Source organism: Epithele typhae (assembly GCF_022376455.1).
Source record: "Epithele typhae strain CBS 203.58 chromosome Unknown BXZ73scaffold_7, whole genome shotgun sequence".
Lineage (NCBI taxonomy): Eukaryota > Fungi > Basidiomycota > Agaricomycetes > Polyporales > Epitheliaceae > Epithele > Epithele typhae.
The window spans coordinates 116002-133229 of record NW_025954198.1 but is presented as its reverse complement, the minus strand read 5'-3'; the positions used below and the strand labels follow the sequence as shown (position 1 = coordinate 133229).

At 59.6% G+C, this 17228-nt stretch overlaps 6 protein-coding genes across 6 annotated transcripts; 3 read left to right on the top strand and 3 right to left on the bottom strand.

Annotated features, from left to right (window-relative positions):
- Positions 1-1671: 1671 nt before the first annotated feature.
- BXZ73DRAFT_88315 (dihydroceramide delta(4)-desaturase) lies at positions 1672-3133 on the top strand (the record flags this gene model as incomplete). The annotated part of the gene is made up of 6 exons (XM_048024896.1): positions 1672-1699; positions 1785-1981; positions 2037-2315; positions 2374-2486; positions 2540-2819; positions 2879-3133. 6 exons carry the CDS (start codon positions 1672-1674, stop codon positions 3131-3133), a joined length of 1152 nt encoding a protein of 383 aa, XP_047880850.1.
- A 421-nt stretch (positions 3134-3554) lies between these two features.
- On the top strand, positions 3555-4479 carry BXZ73DRAFT_88314 (NUDIX hydrolase domain-like protein; the record flags this gene model as incomplete). The annotated part of the gene is made up of 5 exons (XM_048024895.1): positions 3555-3698; positions 3760-3800; positions 3860-3929; positions 4003-4127; positions 4203-4479. The coding sequence occupies 5 exons, from the start codon at positions 3555-3557 to the stop codon at positions 4477-4479; spliced, it is 657 nt and encodes a 218-aa protein (XP_047880849.1).
- A 372-nt stretch (positions 4480-4851) lies between these two features.
- BXZ73DRAFT_41997 (Fet3 protein) lies at positions 4852-7210 on the bottom strand (the record flags this gene model as incomplete). Its single annotated transcript, XM_048018878.1, has 9 exons — positions 4852-5249; positions 5327-5517; positions 5574-5931; positions 5982-6141; positions 6193-6294; positions 6353-6646; positions 6708-6798; positions 6853-6996; positions 7062-7210. 9 exons carry the CDS (start codon positions 7208-7210, stop codon positions 4852-4854), a joined length of 1887 nt encoding a protein of 628 aa, XP_047880848.1.
- A 745-nt stretch (positions 7211-7955) lies between these two features.
- Positions 7956-9316, top strand: BXZ73DRAFT_98340 (iron permease FTR1; the record flags this gene model as incomplete). Its single annotated transcript, XM_048027665.1, has 5 exons — positions 7956-8331; positions 8389-8505; positions 8555-8758; positions 8812-8917; positions 8980-9316. The coding sequence occupies 5 exons, from the start codon at positions 7956-7958 to the stop codon at positions 9314-9316; spliced, it is 1140 nt and encodes a 379-aa protein (XP_047880847.1).
- Positions 9317-11066: 1750 nt separating this feature from the next.
- Positions 11067-11749, bottom strand: BXZ73DRAFT_75098 (uncharacterized protein; the record flags this gene model as incomplete). The annotated part of the gene is made up of 5 exons (XM_048022154.1): positions 11067-11108; positions 11179-11343; positions 11416-11482; positions 11539-11629; positions 11692-11749. 5 exons carry the CDS (start codon positions 11747-11749, stop codon positions 11067-11069), a joined length of 423 nt encoding a protein of 140 aa, XP_047880846.1.
- An 896-nt stretch (positions 11750-12645) lies between these two features.
- Positions 12646-15911, bottom strand: BXZ73DRAFT_42084 (uncharacterized protein; the record flags this gene model as incomplete). The annotated part of the gene is made up of 3 exons (XM_048018889.1): positions 12646-13646; positions 13698-14752; positions 14803-15911. 3 exons carry the CDS (start codon positions 15909-15911, stop codon positions 12646-12648), a joined length of 3165 nt encoding a protein of 1054 aa, XP_047880845.1.
- Between the last annotated feature and the right edge of the window lie 1317 nt (positions 15912-17228).

The following is a 17228-nucleotide window of genomic DNA, read 5'->3' as shown; positions in this document are numbered from 1 at the left end:
GTGACCAGCCTGGTGCGCGGTTGGGTGGGATTGTTGTCGTTGTTGCCTGGGGGAGGCGGAGCCTCGCGGTTTGGACCGCTGGAGGCCAGCGAACGGTTGGAGGGCGGCTTCACGGAAGTGGAGATGAACACTCACCGTCTGTCGACCCATTGGGGTGGTGGAGGGGGTGGTGGGGCCATGTTGCGAGCTGCCTGATGATTCGGTCTAGCGGTAGATTTACGAGCACTCTGCCCTGGCCGCGGTCCACCTGTAGATTTATGCCCCCTCTGCGACGATCCTGGGTCACGACCCGGACCCAGCAATCTCGGGTCAGCCTGGTTAGTCCCTTCCATATCGTGAGCGGAAGAATTTTGAGACATCTGCAGCGGGAATTAAGTCGCGCTATGCACCAAGTCCAACTGACAAGACTCACCCTTTGACACACAAAGTCGGAGAAGTTGCGGGCACTCAAGATATAGTCAAGCAGATACCAGAGACCAGTAGGTTTTCGGATGAGAACAATGAACGTGCTCAAATGATAAGCACATGGCAGAAGCAAACAGAGCCTTGGCGTCAAATGGGGCGCTTGTCCCTCACTCAATACTGGGCCAATTGGCACATTTGTCGAGCGCAACTAGGCTTGGTATACATACATAGTACCAGTGCTGTATATGAATCACTCGATAGATGTCATTTTCGTAACACCACTAAGAGTCCGTCAGATCGATCACCACCCGAGAGTCTATCTTCCTTTTTTTTTGCAGGCGGACCGCCGCCTGTTTCTTCATGGTAAACCTGCGGTATACTAGTTGAACCTGCAGCGCTCCGGCTCCACGAACGTTATGTACATCAAACAAAGCTGCACACCTTGTGAGCATCGATTTCCAAAATCTTCCAGTCGCCTTCAGCATACCGCTCTTTTATATATGCAGCGCCTCTCAAGCTGAGCGCTGAGCGGTTGACCGATATGTAGTACCAATGCTGTCAATGGACAATTCAATGGGGCTTCCAGAGTGTCCTGACCCAGGATGTCGGTTTTTGCAGTCATAGAAGAGAATTACCACTCGCCAAAATGTCTTCTGACGGATCGACATGCTTCTCTTCAGAACTCTCGTTATCATCTCCTACCTTTTGGAGGTCTCCCGCGTCTGACAGTTGCTGCGTCTGGTGAGCGGAGGGGCTCGTCATGGCGTCGTTCGGCTTTGGCTCCATATCGACAGTCGTGCTCCGGGGTACGAAACGGAGGGAAGTCGGAGGCGTCAAGAGAGGTCCTAATTTCTAAAGCCTTGTGAGCGGCGTGGAGTCGAAGGTCGGCGCGCCGCAGCCGGCTGCTTCTGTTATACGTGAGTGTGTATCCGCAACTTGCGCTCAAACTGGCATCCCTGTGTGCTGAGCTTCAGGCGGGAGTGAACATTCAGCCTACATGAGATGATTGTGCCAAGTACTTACATACAGCAATGACAGAAAATACGATGCACGGCTTATGAGGTTGCTTATTTCCTGTGTGGTACGACTTATACAGCGCAGTAGGTCGAGAGCCGCCCAGAATGTCTGTCGACGATCAAGCAGTGCTAGTGAGTCGAGACACAACAGCCACGGCGAGCACGAGCAGACAGCTGGCGCCTACCTCCATCCTCTCTGAGCCCCGTCAGCTTTCTCTCATCTTCCCCTTCCTATCCCCTATCCGGCACGATGGGCGCACAGCCGGAAAAGCCGATCGGTACGTTTTCAGACATTGTTAAACCTTCCCTCCTGTTCCCCGTGTCCGAAGCCGACCGCTGTCCTCCGAATCGGTCCACACGCAGACTTCAGCTACTTTGGCGGCGCCGAGTCCCTCAACGAAGGCCGCTCTCCTTGCAGAACCGTCATCCCCAGCCCTACGGAGAAGGATGTTGGGCAGAAACATACTGCACCCCCGCAGGATCCCTCGGACTTTCTGTGGCTAATGACTGAGGAGCCGCATCGGAGTCGGCGGATGGCGATTATAAAGGCACACCCAGAGGTACGTCTACATTCCTCGTAAATCCGAAGTCAAGCGTCCGAGCTCCACGCTGCAGGTCACCAAACTCATGGGCCATGAACCGCTCACAAAATGGGTCGTCCTTGGAGTCGTCTCGATGCAGATTGGCTTGGCCTATTGGCTGCGGAATACCCACCCACTCTCTCCCATCTTCCTTCTCACCGCATATGTTATCGGCGGGACGGCAAACCACAATTTGTTCCTTGCCATTCATGAAATCACGCATAACCTCGCTTTCCGCAGCGTTCAGGCCAACAAGGCCCTTGCTGTGTTCGCGAACCTCCCCATCGGTATTCCCTATTCTGCTGCTTTCAAGGTGAGTTTCCTCCGCTTGCCGTATGCTATTTGCGCTAGAGTGCACGGCCTGCTTGTAGAGATACCACATAGAACACCACAAGTTCCTCGGCGAGGACGGCATCGACACTGACCTTCCCACTAACTTCGAGCTCATCTGCCTGAACAATGTTCTCGGCAAGGTCTTCTTTGCGTCAGTCCTCTCATTTTTCCATGCGCAATCACCTCTCACGGGTATGCATATAGTACCTTCCAGATCTTCTTCTACGCCCTCCGCCCCGGCTTCGTCCGCATGCAGACATTCACGCAGTGGCACTTCGTGAACCTCATCACCCAGCTCGTCTTCGACTTCGCCCTCTTCAAGTCATTCGGCTTCAACCCCATTTGGTACCTCCTCTTCTCCAGCTTCTTCGCCGGCAGCCTGCACCCCCTCGCCGGCCACTTCATCGCCGAGCACTATGTTTGGGACGGCCTCCAGCAGGAGACCTACTCCTACTACGGCATCCTCAACATCTTTGCCTACAACGTGCGTCACCCTGCATCCCTCTCCCCCGCTCCCGTCGCTGACCCCGGCTCCCTGCGCAGGTCGGCTACCACAACGAGCACCACGACTTCCCGTCCGTCGCCTGGACACGCCTCCCCGCACTCCGAGCGCTCGCGCCCGAGTTCTACGATATCCTCCCGTCGCACCCATCCTGGCCGATGGTGCTCGTCAACTTCATCCGCGACCCCGAGGTCGGCATCTTCGCCCGCGTCAAGCGCAGGCCCAAGGACCGCTCCGGGGTCGAGAGCATGTGCTCCACCGCGAGCGCGTCGCCCGCACCCTCGTACAAAGCTTGAGCGCTTGAGCTGCGCGGCAGGCGTCAGGCCTCGACGCTGGGTTTATGGCGGGCGGATACGCAGAGACCTGCGGAGACGAGGCTGGAGCGGTCTGGCTTGATGTAACCGGTGCGCGGCGCGCGTCGGGTGTGCAGACCTAGACATGTCTATAGGTGGTTCGGATCTATCTGCTTTCACGGTTTGGCGGTTCGAGGCCTCGCGAGATCGGAGAAGGTCCACATATGGCGCCACTGGTCATTTCTTGCCAGGCCGCCCGGAGGAACAATTCAAATTGGCAATCCACGAGAGTGGGAGCGCGTTTCGTCACAGCACACGTGCACGTTACGAACCGTGGTGTGCGTCAAGGCGTCAGCTGCAGGCGCGTGCCCACGTTGCAGTTAACATTGACCGCCTTTTGGACCCACTGGCAGCATTTTGAAACATGTCGACACTACAACTTCCACCTGGCTTGAAGCACGACGGTCCTCTGGTAGAGGCGTCCTGCGGAGGCGAGCCCGGACCGTGGCTGGAGCATGGCAAAGTCAAGTTGTACACGAACGCGTTCGTGATCATCAACGATGCCAGGGTACTTATATACGCCTCCGTAGTCTCTCGAATGTCCGAAATCTCACATATGCGTCACGCAGATTCTGCTGGGATACAAGAAACGCGGGTTCGGGGCGGGACTGTACGCCGTTCTTCACGCGTGTCCGGCTCCCGTCGCTGAACATGCACTTTGGCCCACAGGTGGAACGGCTTCGGCGGCAAAGTGGACGCGGGCGAAACCTCCGCGCAGGCGGCCGTGCGCGAACTGGAGGTGAGCCCTTCCCACTGGCACCCGCCGCGTACACAAGTGGCTCATGCAGGCTCGCCTCGGGCGCTCGTGGTAGGAAGAAGCCGGGATCACCGCGCCGCTCGCGCACTGCGGCACGCTGTTCTTCGTGCTGGAGGGCTCCGAACACGCGTTCCACATCGACATCTTCCGCGCGGACGAGTTCACCGGGGACGTCACAGAGTGCGCCTATCTCTCTCCTCCTTGATGGCGCGCACGTACTGATCCCAACTTCAATGTCACCCTCTCCTCGCACAGGTCAGAGGAGATGCGCCCGCAGTGGCACGCGATTCAGGACGCCCTCTTCCCGCTTCATACGCGGCGCGCCGTCTCAGCGGAAGCCGCGGCGGGCGCGGCGGGCCTCCCCGAGATCCCGCTCACGAACATGTGGCCCGACGACAAGCACTGGCTGCCCATCATGTTCGCGCGCCGCCGCTTCGTCGGCCGCGCGGACTTCGCCGCCGATGGCCGGATGTACAAGTGGTGGTTCGCGGCGGAGCCGCCGGTCGCTGCAGCTGGGGCCGATGAGGCGTGACGGGGGCGTGCGGGCTCGTGTAAAATCCCAGTGCCAGGCTGCTGTAGTACGGTATGCATGTACTCCGGGCGCTGCAACTTCTCATCGCGTTGACGACGTCGCTCACCGTTCGAAGCGTCCTCCGGGGGACGGACCGCCACTGCTTCAGCGGCAGCACCCCCGCTGCTGTTCGTGCGTGCCCCCACCAGGTATGGGCGATGGTTTATGCTGCAGTCGACATGCTTCAGTACAGCTTATGTAAAGAGAATCGTTGATAGAGTGGGATTCGTGAGTAGTGTACAGTACATGCTAGACATATGTAACGCCCAACGTCACACGCGCACTGCAGCGCGGGCACATTTCCCCCACTCCTCGGGCTCCGGCCTTCGCGCCTTAGGCCTCCTTGCCCTTCACAAGCCCAAAGAACCTCCCCCGCTTCGCTTTCGCCTCCTGCCTCTCCCTCTGCTCTTGCTCCATCTCTTCGTCCGTTGCTTGCCCGCCCAGCGTGTACCACGCCACGCTCGCCATCCCGAGCACCACCGTGAGCACGCACCCGGCCATCGCGCCGATCCCCCTCGCGTGCCAGCCGTTGTTCTGCGGGAACGGCCCGAGCGGGAGCCCGGCGAGGTCCGTCGCGGACGCGTGCCCGGCGGCGTTGCCCGAGGTGGGCTTCCCGAGCGCGGCGCACTGGTCGTACATGAACGAGGGGAGCGCGGCGCGCTCTTGCGCCTGGAGCGGCGCCTCGATGAACTGCACCGCGAGCCCGACTTCGAGGTGCCACTCAATGTGGCCTGTACGCGGGCGGAGGTCAGCGACGCGGCGACGACGGAACGTCGAGGAGGGAAGGGGTAAAGGCACGGGGACGTACAGTGGAAGAACCAGGCGCCGGGGTTGTCGGCGACGACGCGGAGCGTGACGGACTCGCCCGAGGGGACTTGCACGGTGTCGCGCCGCATTGGGTTCGGCTGGCTCTCGTTCAGGGGCGGGTTTAGCGTCGGGTCGTCTGAGGTGTAGTCAGTCGAGCGGCCGACGAGCTGCATCGTGTGTCCGTGCAAGTGGCTGCGAACGTGGATAAGAAAACAAGCACGGTCAAAACGAAATGTGCGGACACGCACAAGGGGTGCTTGCCGGCATCGCCGTTCTTGAGTACAATGTCGAACACGTCCAGATGGTCAATGACGAAGCTCGTGGGTCCGTAGGCGCTGGCGATTGTCGCGTTCGAGCCTAAGCTGACCTCCGACATAATCGCGGGAACGAGCGGGGAGTTATATGTAATCATGTTGAACATGGCGTGGTTCGTGCCGTCTTCCATGGTATCGAAGAGAACCTCCAGCTCGATCGTGCGGTCTGCGGCAGGCAAAGCCTTGGCAACCAGGGGTACGAGGGAGAGATCATCGACGCCATGGTACTCGTCGACGGTTCCAGAGGTGGTATGGGAGGTGGAGGAGTCGTATGTGATTGAGGATGTGACGTCTAAGAGCCCTTAGTTAATGGTTCGACATTAGGAAGGGGCCGGTGCATACTAGGGTTCAAGGTATCTGGGACGGTATCGAACATGTCGGTGTCCATGTTCGCATGGATAGCCCAGTTAGAAGACGTGTCGTTGCGCGCCGTTACGAGAACAGAATAACGTTGGGCGACAGTAATGGCGATCAAGTCGATGGGAAACTCTTCCACATCCGTCTAGAAAGTCGTCAGACCGACGAGTTCTACGACGAGGGGCAAATGACGTACACCGTCGGCCTCAATGATACGCATGTCGTGACCGTCAATCCAGAAGAAGAACGCAGAGAAAGCACTGGTGTTCACGATACGCAGACGGTAGGTTTTTCCAGGCTATATGCATGTAACAACAGTCAGAAGGTCCTGTCGGTAGGGAATGTGCGGGACCAACCTGGAACGGAAGTGTCGCATTCTCGTTGAACCCGACCGCGCTCGTCACAGGGTCTGGGTTCGTGCCGCTGATAGGCCCAAGGTATGTGGCATTTTGCGCGAAGTAGATGAGGGCGGAGTCGGGCACAGGTTCGGCCCCGCCTGGGTTGGCGATGCTGACAAACTCGGCCAGGAGGTCTGAGTGCTGATCATGGTACCAGTCGCCGAGCACGACGGTGAATTCTTCGTCGTACGCGTGGGCCTCCTTTCCAGGGTGAATAACGACGGGCGCACGGAGACCATCGACGTATTGACCCTGTCGAAGTGGTATGTGATTCAGCGATGGCAATGGGAACGATGCGGCCACAAAGACACACAGAGGCGTGCGCATGGACCCAGTAGGTACCCCACTGGCCCGAGCTATTGACGGGCACGACGTAATCAAAGGTCGCGTTCGGAGGAATACCACTGCAGGCAGGATAGATGAGTGACTGCGAGCAACCAAATGAGGGACAGATGTACCATTGGGAGACACCGACAGCACCGTCCATCCAGGAGGTGGAGTTGAAGAACATGCCGTGGTGATGGAGCGAAGTGGGGAGGTCGAGTCGGTTCGTCGCGTGAACGAGTAGTGTGTCGTTCGTCGTTACGTCGATGGGGGGAGGCCTGTAGAGGCAAGACTATTAACAAGGTGTTTTGAGCGTGACGAGCTCAAGAAGACGGCCACGCACGGCCAGGTTCCGTTTACGCCGATGACGCGGCGTGGGTGAAGGCCGTCGGGATTGGCATTGTCGACGTAGGTGATGTCCCACCAGAGCTCGTGGACGGCAGCGAGCACAGGAGACGCGACGGCAAGGAGGACGAGCGCGAGGGGCCTCATAGCGGTGGGGGTGGCGCGAGGGGATACGAGGGAGGTGAGGGGTCCTGCGGCACGGTCAGGACGAGGGCGGGGGGCGGGATTTGGAGGGGAAGAAGGACGGCGAGGGAGTTGGCCGGTGGGGACGGGGGCGGAAAGGGCGGGGGGCAGAGAGGTTTTGACCTGGAGACATTTGTGCGGGCCTGGGCGGGTGCGCGGGGTCTGCACTAGGGAGGTGGGCGGTGGTACCGGGAGACGAGGGATGGCGAGCGGCGCGCAGGGAAGCGTCTCGACTCTGGCAGCCGATCACCCCAATTATCAGATAGCACGCTGCGACGTGAGCTTGTCTTATCAGATTACCCATGGCCCGGCGTGCCTCCGTGAGAACACCAGCAGTGAGTGGTACCGGTGTGTTGCCCTCCCAGATCTCAGGAGCCGACATTACGCCTGAAAGGCATATGGTCTGGCTAGGCACCAGCAGAATGAAAGCCAAACACCATGACCGCGGAGGTACTCGCGACTTTTTTGCGGAGCTATGAATAGCACATCTGATGACTCGGTATCAGATAAGATGCGTTCGGCCGCCCGACGGCGGGCCCTGAACGGCCGAGGATTATCAGATAGCAGCCAGCGTGGCCCCATTCCTTTCCGTCGTCCAACCACCCCGCGCACCGGCTACTTAACATTTTGCGCCCCACGCACCCGTCCAGGCTCGCTCCCTCAAGGCCCCATCCACGCGTCCGCCGTCCGCCCAGCGACACCTCCAGCCATGGCCCGCAACGTCTTCTCTGTCCCCATCTTCTTCATCGTCTTCCGCGAGACCCTCGAGGCTGCCATCATCATCTCTGTCCTCCTCGGCCTCGTCGAGCAGATCGTCCACCAGGACCCTTCGCTCATCACCCCATCCGCCTCTGCGCCCGCGCCCGTTGAGGACCCCGAGAAGCGGTCCGGCGTGGACTCGGCCTCTGGGAGCAGCGAGGAGCCCCAGGTTGACACCCGCGCCCTCCTCCGCAAGATGCGCATCTACATCTTCAGCGGCGCGTTCTTGGGGCTCTTCCTCGCCCTCGCCATCGGCGCAGCCTTCATCGCCGTTTGGTTCACCCAGGCGAGCAATCTGTGGGCCAAGTCCGAGGAACTCTGGGAGGGTGCGTCCACAATGCCCCCTTGACTTCCCGGTCTTGTGCTCACATGGCAGCGTGCAGGTATCTTTGAGCTCGTTGCCGCTGTCATTATTTTCTTCATGGGCCTCGGGATGCTCAAAATGGATCGTGCCAAGGCCAAGTGGCGCGTCAAGTTGCAGCGCGCCTTCGCAGGACACGGTCAGTCTCGCATGCTGGGTACATAGAATCGTCTCTCACCTTGCCGCAGCCGACCGGAAGGCACGCACCGGCAAATATGTCCTCTTCGTGCTCCCCTTGATCACTGTGCTCCGTGAAGGCATGGAAGCCGTCATCTTCGTCGGCGGCGTGTCGCTCGGGCAGCCAGCGACGTCCATCCCCATTGCCGCCATTGTCGGTATTGTCTGTGGCCTCGTCTGCGGTTACCTCATCTACACCTTTGCAAGCCGCACCAGTAAGCATCGCTGATTGTACACAGAAGCCAACCTCCACTCACCCTGTTTGCAGCCCTGACCATCTTCCTGGTCGTCATGACCAACTTCCTCATCCTCATCGGCGCCGGGCTCTTCTCCAAGGCCGTCTGGGCCTTCCAAGAGAACGCCTTCAACCATCTGTACGTCTCCCTCTCTCTCTCTCCGCTCCCACATGTGCCCCCGAGCTGATCCGGCGCACCAGCCTCGGCGCCGACGTCGACGACGCCGGGGGAGACGGCCCGGGCTCGTTCGACGTCCGCGGCAGCGTCTGGCACCTCGACTGCTGCAACCCCGACAACAACTTCGACAACGACGGCTGGACGATCTTCGGCGCGATCTTCGGCTGGACGAACAGCGCAACGGTCGGCTCCGTGCTCGCCTACGTCTTCTACTGGCTCGCGGTCATCGCCGCGCTCGTGTACATGAAGTTCTCCGAGGGCCGCACGAAGCTTTTCGGGCGCGAGAGCGCTCTGGGGAGGCAGCGCCGCGAGAGGCGCGAGGCGACGGAGGCCGCGGTCGCAGTCGCGGAGAAAGAGTGAGGCGTTGATGACCCGGGGCAAAAACACGAAAGACATACTATGGTTTACGTCTCATGAATCTCGGAACATTTGTAGTATAGAGATGTATTCAAGTACTCACCCCAAAAACACACTATATTCTCCGGTTATCGCGACATGGTGCTGAACACGCACATTATGCCTCACGCTTGGCGGCCTTTCCCCCAGTCTTTTGTGTTCCACCTCCTGTCGGCGCGTGGCTCTTTGAGTGCATCTTTGGAACGATCGCTGTACGCGACCTATCTCGAGCCTATCCGTTCCGGTGCCGCGTAGCGGGTCGTCCCGATCCCCAAACGTCGCAGCGCGGTGGTTATCCGGCCGTTCGGTCGCGTCCGCGTGGAACGTGGTCCAAACTCGTCGGTTCGCGATTCGCGATGGTCTGCGGACGTCTTTTTTTCACCCCTCGTTTCCACGCATGTGCTTCTGCAGAACACAAGGTGAGTGCAACTCGCGGACTGTCCATCACGGTACTACTGCTCGCCTTCGATTCCGTCATCTTCTTGCATGCGTGTCGGGACTGTTCTGCCGAAACCTAGGAGCGGCTCCAAGAATGGCCTTTCATAGCGCACATATTGAGTACTTTGGAATAGAAACAGCCACGCACAGGCCGAAAGGTGCCACTGTTCTGGGGCCCTTCCTGGTTTCGTGTACGCTTTTCTTGAAGGGGATGTCGCCTCGCGTCTGGGACGAGATGTATCGGTCAACACGCTCAACCACTGCGAAAGCGACGGCGTCCCACCTGACTGTCCCCACCCCGCAAGCTCAATCGCACACGGGATCGCGTGGCCCTCGTCTCCGCGGGATGTCGTGCACTGGGGCGCACTGCAGCCGTAGTGATTGAGCGAGAGCGCCCGGCCACGCTTCGGCCGCTAGAACGCTGTCGGGGTTATCATATCAGATAACGGGGCGCACGCGACGACCGGTTCCGCCATACAAACGCCGCGCTCTGTTGCGCCTCTCGTCTTCGCGAAGGGGGCGAAAAAACAGGGTGGCGAAGACGTATGTAGATCCTTCCGCGTCGGCACGGTTTGTTCTCGTCGGCAAGGGGGAGACTGAACGGCGAAGTTGGCTGTTCTTGGGATAGTGCCGGGATTATTGTTCCATTGCCACTTCACAGTGACACGGGACGCTCATGAGACACGGGAGGTTTATGATATCTTTGGATAGCGCACGTACTTGGATGCTTCAAGGGCTACTCGCAGCGCCGGTCGGTGGTATGCCGGACGAGGGAGCAGCGTATTCAGTATAGGCCGAGGTTTCTCGTTATACTATACCGGGCAAAGAGCGATGCCGAAGAGGCAGTCAGAGTGAGAGTCGCACTGGAGTCCAGACTCGCAGGGCTGGATCGGCGCGCCGGGCGGAGTTTGGATATGTTCTCACGATCCAATTGGACAGGGATGTGGGTAACCTCGATTCAACGTCGACTACACTGCTACCCTCACTCTTCGCAGCTTTCTCTTTACCGCAACTCATTCGTATGCCGTGAAAATCCTCTGCCATAGGAAAGTGGATCGAAGAAATTTGGCTAAGCACGGATTCAGTCCTCATTTCTCATCAAACAAACATAACTTGCTTTGAAGATCGGATGATGATGATGATGATGATGGATTCGTGCCAGAGCTCGTTAACTACACGCGTAGGCTTTGAAGATCGGGGGCTCTCCATTGAAACCCCATTAAAGACGACAGACAATATTTCCGGACCACCTTCAAAGCACACCCCCAGCTCCCGCTCACGAAGACTCCACGATCACCTCGGTCGCCGTGCACAAAACCTGCACGCGAACCCAGACAGCATCGGTTAGCACTCTATTCGTTTCTCGAACGAGCCGGCATGCGACTGACCTCCCCAGGGTAGATGTTCGTGCAGTCGCTATTGACGTTCGGGTTGTTCGCAAGCAGGACATCCGTCGTCGTCCCCGCCGCCCCCGCGATCGCAGCGCAAGAGTCCCCAGATACCACGACGTGCGTCACGTCGCAGTCCTCGCCGACGATCCCGAGGCACAGCGGCTGCAGGAAACGACGTAGATCGACGGGTGAGCGTCCAGCTAGTAGACATCACATAGAGCCGAGAAGGCGCACCTCCCCGAGGGCCAGGTTGTCGCACGCGGCGTCGATCTTGTCCGCGTTGACGGTCGCGAGCTGGTACCTGTCGGCGAAGCCGTCAGACTCTCCTCGACCAAGGGCGAGAGAGGAGTCGCGTACGTGGACACGTTCGTCTTGGCCGAGATGGCGTCGCAGGTGTCCCCGAGGTGGACCGTGTAGTTGCGCGCGCAGTTGGGCTCCTGGGCGCGGACTGCGACGCAGGGGTCAGCGTGCTGTGCAAGCTAGGTACGACGACGTCGTGACCGCACTTACCACCGACGACGGCGAGAGCCGTGGCGAAGAGAGCGAGCTTGGTGGAGGAGGAGAACATCTCGGGAGGGGTGGCAGACGCGAAGGACAGAACAGACACGGCAAAGCTGGGTGACCGAGAGCAGTGAGGACCAGACTGCACTCAGTGTCGACTTTTATACTGCTTTCCTCGCCCGGCTCCCCATGAAGCACGGCAGGCCCCGACGCACGACTCGCGTGGAAATGAGGAAATGATCTGACTCGGCGACACTCTCGAATGTATTGCATTCCGCATCTGGACTGCGACGTGATGTTCGCGTATTGTACAGGTACGTCCGCGAGTTGCAACGCGATCTCGGTACTGTCGTAACATAGTAAGCATGGCATCGATTCATTCAAATTTCACCGAGTGGCTGGGAGTGGGTTTGGCAGGCCGCGCAGAATGCCTTGCCTGCGGCGGCCGACTTTGGCCGGTATTGTAGCAGAGTCATTCTCGTTCAACCAATCTAGTCCTCAGCAGCACAGCCTCTCTCCCGGCATTCCTCGGGTTTCTTGTGAGCGCGGGCTGTCAGTGCACGCGAATCACAATCACGGATCGAAATTCGGGCGCATCACCAATGCCTGCGCTGCGTACATATCAGCGGACGGTTCCGAATGTGCTGCTATCCATGACTCCGGCTGCATCGTGTTCATACCCTCAACAAAGAAGGTCGACAGCTAATTCCGTTCGTACCAGCAACGCCGCACGCTCCTCTATACTTTCCATTGTAGGTACGGCAGCGACCAATTGGATTGGGTTCCAGTGCAACTTATATTGTACATAAGCATATCAGTAGGGCGTAGGCTAAGACAATAAGGAACCGGACGTAAGTAGATCAAAGCGAATAACTCAAAACATAAAACGCGAGCGCACGCTGTACTAGCACACTCAGTCTACAAGAGAGGGACACAGAGAATCCAACCGACGACCTGCAGGCTCTAGTCAAATGCCCGCCCGCCTCGCCGACACGCCCGCTCGAACTCGACGAGCATGTCCACGACGCGGTCGCGCGCGTCCTCCAGCGCCGCTCCGAGCGCGGGGTCCTCCAACCGTCCGTCGGCCCCACCCTCGAACGCAGGTGAGCCGAGCGCGGCGCGCAGGGCCGTGTGCAGCTGTGTCGAGCGCGCGGTCGGGCTGGGTGGCGGGGAGAGCACGAATGCGGGCCACGCGGGCGCGCACGCGGGGATCGTGGATGGGAAGATACGACGGTAGACGAGCGTCGCGGTAAGGAGCGCGCGGATCTCAGCCTCGTCCTGGCTCGCGAGGTCGCGCTCGTCCTCACAGTCGGCATCGACGTCGACGTCTTCGTCTTCGTGCATGGCGTCCGTCGCAGCGGCCTGCTGCGCGGCAGCCATGTCGGCGCGGGACGCGAAGCCAGTAGCCCAGATGCGCTCGAGGAGGATGGCGAGCTCGGCGGTGCGGCCGCCGATCGACTTGCCGGCTTCAACGGTTGCCTTACGCTCCTGCTCCTCCTGAAGGTCCTTGTCAGCGTCGTAGGTGGACTCGTCCTCTTCTTCGTCCTCGAAACCGGGGTTCGCCCGGCGCGCCTCCACTTCGGTGCGAACGACAGTGCGGACGAAGAGGGAGGCGGCGTGTTTCCGGAGACGCTCGCGTATAAGGATGGCGGCAAGGATACCGAGGGGAGTACGCTTTTCGCACGCCGTGCACCGGCCGTTGCGTTCAGTTTCATGCCATTGGCGCCACTTCGCGAGCCAGTCCGCAGCACCTTCAACAGTCATGTTGTCCAGAACGATCCGCTCGTGGGCACGAAGGAACTCGCGCTGGCGCGCACGCTCCCAGAGCTCGTTCGCCTTGGAGAGGGAGAAGGGACGGATAATGAGGGCGAGGGTAGAGAGGTCCATGGTTGAGGCGGCGAAGGTCGAAATGTGCCATGACATGCACCAGTACGTTTGCAAGCGGGTCGAGTTACCGACAGATCCTGATGACCAAAGTCAACAAGCGATTCAACGACGAAGGCGCATATACTCACCATCGAAAGCAATCAGCTCTCCCAGGCGAACCCAAGCACGCTGCTCAAGCTGGTTGAGCTCGATGCCGCGATCACGACGAGCAGCCTTGATCACGCTCTGGAGTAGCCCGATGGTGCCATCGGAGACACCCAGGGCGGCGCGGAGCTGAGCCGCCTCATCCGGGTTCCCGCGAGCACCGGGCGAGAGGGCGTTCAAAAGAGCGTTGCGAGCGGTGACATTGGGCTTAGGCAATGAACGACGCGCATTACGCCTAAAGCCGAGGAACAGCGAAGCAAAACGGGTGGGGATGCTCGACTTGCGGAGGGTTCCGGTAAGCCAGGGAACCACGACATAGAAGAAGAGCAACGTCGAGACAAGCAGGTGCGCGGCTTGAGCCAACTCGTTCAGCGTGAAGCTGCGAGGGCCGTGAACGGGGATTTGAGTGTGCGTAGGTGAATGAGGTGTGAGGACGGTGCCATGGTGTTCGTGGGGGGCGGTCGTGTGAGCGTTGAATGAGGACGTTAAGGGAGAGTTGAAGACGGAGAAAAACGCAAAGACAGCGAGGAGGTACTGCTGAGTGGCCGGCTGCTGAGGCATGCCCTCTTGCTTGACCTGCATGTAAGAATCTTGCAGAGGCTGGTCAACAGCGAAGATAGGCGAAGCACCCGCAGGAGTGGGAGCCCCAGAGTTGGGCATCGAAGGAGCAGAGGTGGGGAGAGGAATCTTGCGGGGACGACCACGTTTGCGCTTCTCTGGCACCACGCCGGGAACACCGGGGACGGGTGGCGGCGGCGGCGGCCTGTAAGGCTTTTCCTTCTTGGCTGACTTCGCAAGCTTCACCTTCTTGCGCGCGCGTCCCTCCTCGTCTTCACCGTCGCTGTCGTCACCCTCCTCGTCATCGCTTCCGCACTGCGCATCATCATCCTCGACCTCATCCTTCTCCTCACCACCGAAACGTTCCTTCCATTCGCGCTCCCACTCCTTGAGCAGAGCAGGTCCGCCAACAAGACCGCCCACAAGGGACTTGAGGCCATCCTGCTCGCGTTTGAGACGGGCCTCGCGCTTCTTGAGGACACTGGAAGACGGTTAGAGACGCTTGGGTGACAACGAGTGTCCAAGACTAACCGAATGTACTCTGTGGCTTTGCCAAGAATGTTGGCCTTGCTCATCTTCCGTGCGACCTTAACACCGTCCACGAAGCCACGGCTGTCGACCACATCGTTCCATGGGCTCGGCACGCCGGCCTTGACCTCGAGCACGCGCAAGGCGGGAACAGACTGCTTCAGACCGGTGATACGCGCGTTCAGGTTGGTCCGGTACCGCCGCTCAATCGTAGTGTGGCTAGTCTTCGGCCTGCCGATGACAGTCTGCGTAGGAGCGGGTTGAAGAAGCTCCGGTGGAGGCGATGGGGCCTGCTCTGACGGCGCGGACGAGGAGGGGGACGCAGAGGACGCGGTGGGGGAGTCTGTCTCGGAAGCAGAAGGAGAAGATTTGCTGGCGGGCCGTCTCGGAGCCGGCGCAGGCGTCGGACTTTGCTTCAGGCGCGGGATGGGCAGCTTGGACTGGCCTCCGGCCGCTGCGAGTTGCTGTACCTGCGCGCTGACCGGGACAGCGAGGGTGACGCCAGCCATTTGTCTTACACGGTGGGCAAGTTCCGACGCCGGGTCGTTGAGGACGACATCTGACGGAGGAGAAGCGGACACGACGTGCGCGGGTTCCATGACTGGGGAGAGTGAGGCCCCAGAGGAGGAGGAAGACGAGGTTATGCTCATTCGGCGAGTGGGATGGGGCTCGAATGAGGGCATAGCGTAGTCGTCGCCAAAAAGCATCTGGTTGTTCGGGACCATCTCGTTTGACATGATGAAGGAACTATCGTGTGGTGCAGCGAAGGCCGACTGGTCGAAGATGGTGGTGAACTGGAGGGCGGACGGGTCGACTGCCATGTTGGGATCGAAGTCGAGGTCCATGGGGAGGGTGAAGTTGAAGTCGGCAGACATGTCGTACTTCTGGTCCTGAGGCGTCGCCCACGAGGATAGCTGGCTCCAGTCATGCTGGGTAGTGTCGAAGGGTGAGTCGTTGGCCTGCTGCTGTGCCTGGGCTTGTGCAGCCATGGTCTGGAGGAGGAACTCGAGCGTCTCGCTGGGGTCGGATTTAAGTTCAACGAGGGGGGTGGGGGGAGACGGGGAGTTTGTCTCTGACGAGCTCGAGCTCGAGGAGGGTGGTGGGGTAGACATGGCGGCAGGAAGCAAGACTGTCTTGTACACCGTCCGTCTTGAGCTGCCCCGCAGGCAAGCGCCCGAAGGATCGGACCACTTTGCGGAAATTCTGGGGTTTGGGTTTCGGAGCGCCCGCGCTGGCGGCTTCCATTTCGAGCAGGCGCTGGTTTTGCCTGTTCTTCGCTCTCTTGGATCCCAACCCCGGTCTCTGTGTCTTTCCATCGCATTCTGCCGCACTCACCCCTGCCGCACTCCCTCATCGGACCCTTCCGCCGGTCTACAGAAATTGCAGGCCATTTGGCATTTCATCTCGTGCAACCGCCCGCTCCACGACCGAGGAGTATCAGCCATCACGACAGTGCTCCGCTATTTCAGCACTCACACGCAAAATTAGACACAAAGCCAGTCGCTCGTGCCGGCTTGCGCCGCGATGACGAGCAACGATTCGACGCAGTTTTACCGCAGGACGAGCAGCGGAATAAGACGTCGGTACCGCCGGTGAACACGCCACTCCGTCTTCGCGAAGATCTCTACGTAACGATCGAAAGTAGACCCCTAAGAGACCTGTTCCATGCCATGAACAAACAAGTGGTGGTGTCTGCTGAGCTACGTTTCACCAGGTCTGCGCTATGTCCGCAACATCCTTTGGACAGGGCGTTCGGTCAGTACAGGATATTACGAAATCCAGCCAACTATCCTGTTCACAGCCCAACATCATCGACGGTTAATAAAACCCGGCTCACTGTACCTGGCCTTGTTCACGTCGACCCTCAAAAATACAACGATTCAAGCAGACGATTTTGGCTATTGGACTTCGGAACTCCTAACTCGCGCCGCGATTCGCAGATCCCGCTCGCGATCAACTTGTTTCACCATCTCGACTTTTCGCGACGGCTTTCAGCACAGCACCGCTCTTCCTCTCAACCCCGGGAACAAGACCGACTGAACTCTTCGTCCACCCACATCAGATCCAGCGCCGCCCCCTGCGGCACCCCGCCCGAGCCTTCGCATCTCACTTCGCGCAACCCATCCCAACACCGAGGCCACGACCACACTTCGCTCTTCATCACCTCGCCGCATTCCAAGTTCACACCTCAATCCAGTGCTGCAGTCCGCACGTCCGGCAGCACGCGCGAGGGCCCGATTCCACACGGACCGGCGACAGTCCAACCCGCGCCGTCCGGACCGTAATCCCAGCATCGCCAGGGCCCTCTCTCTTCGGATCGTCAACACTGCATGAACCGGTCAACTCCACGGTGCCCGCGCGGCGGCCGCGCTGTCGCCCTAGCTCGGGTCCTACCTACGTCATGCGGTGCGTGGCCCTTTAAGCTCCGT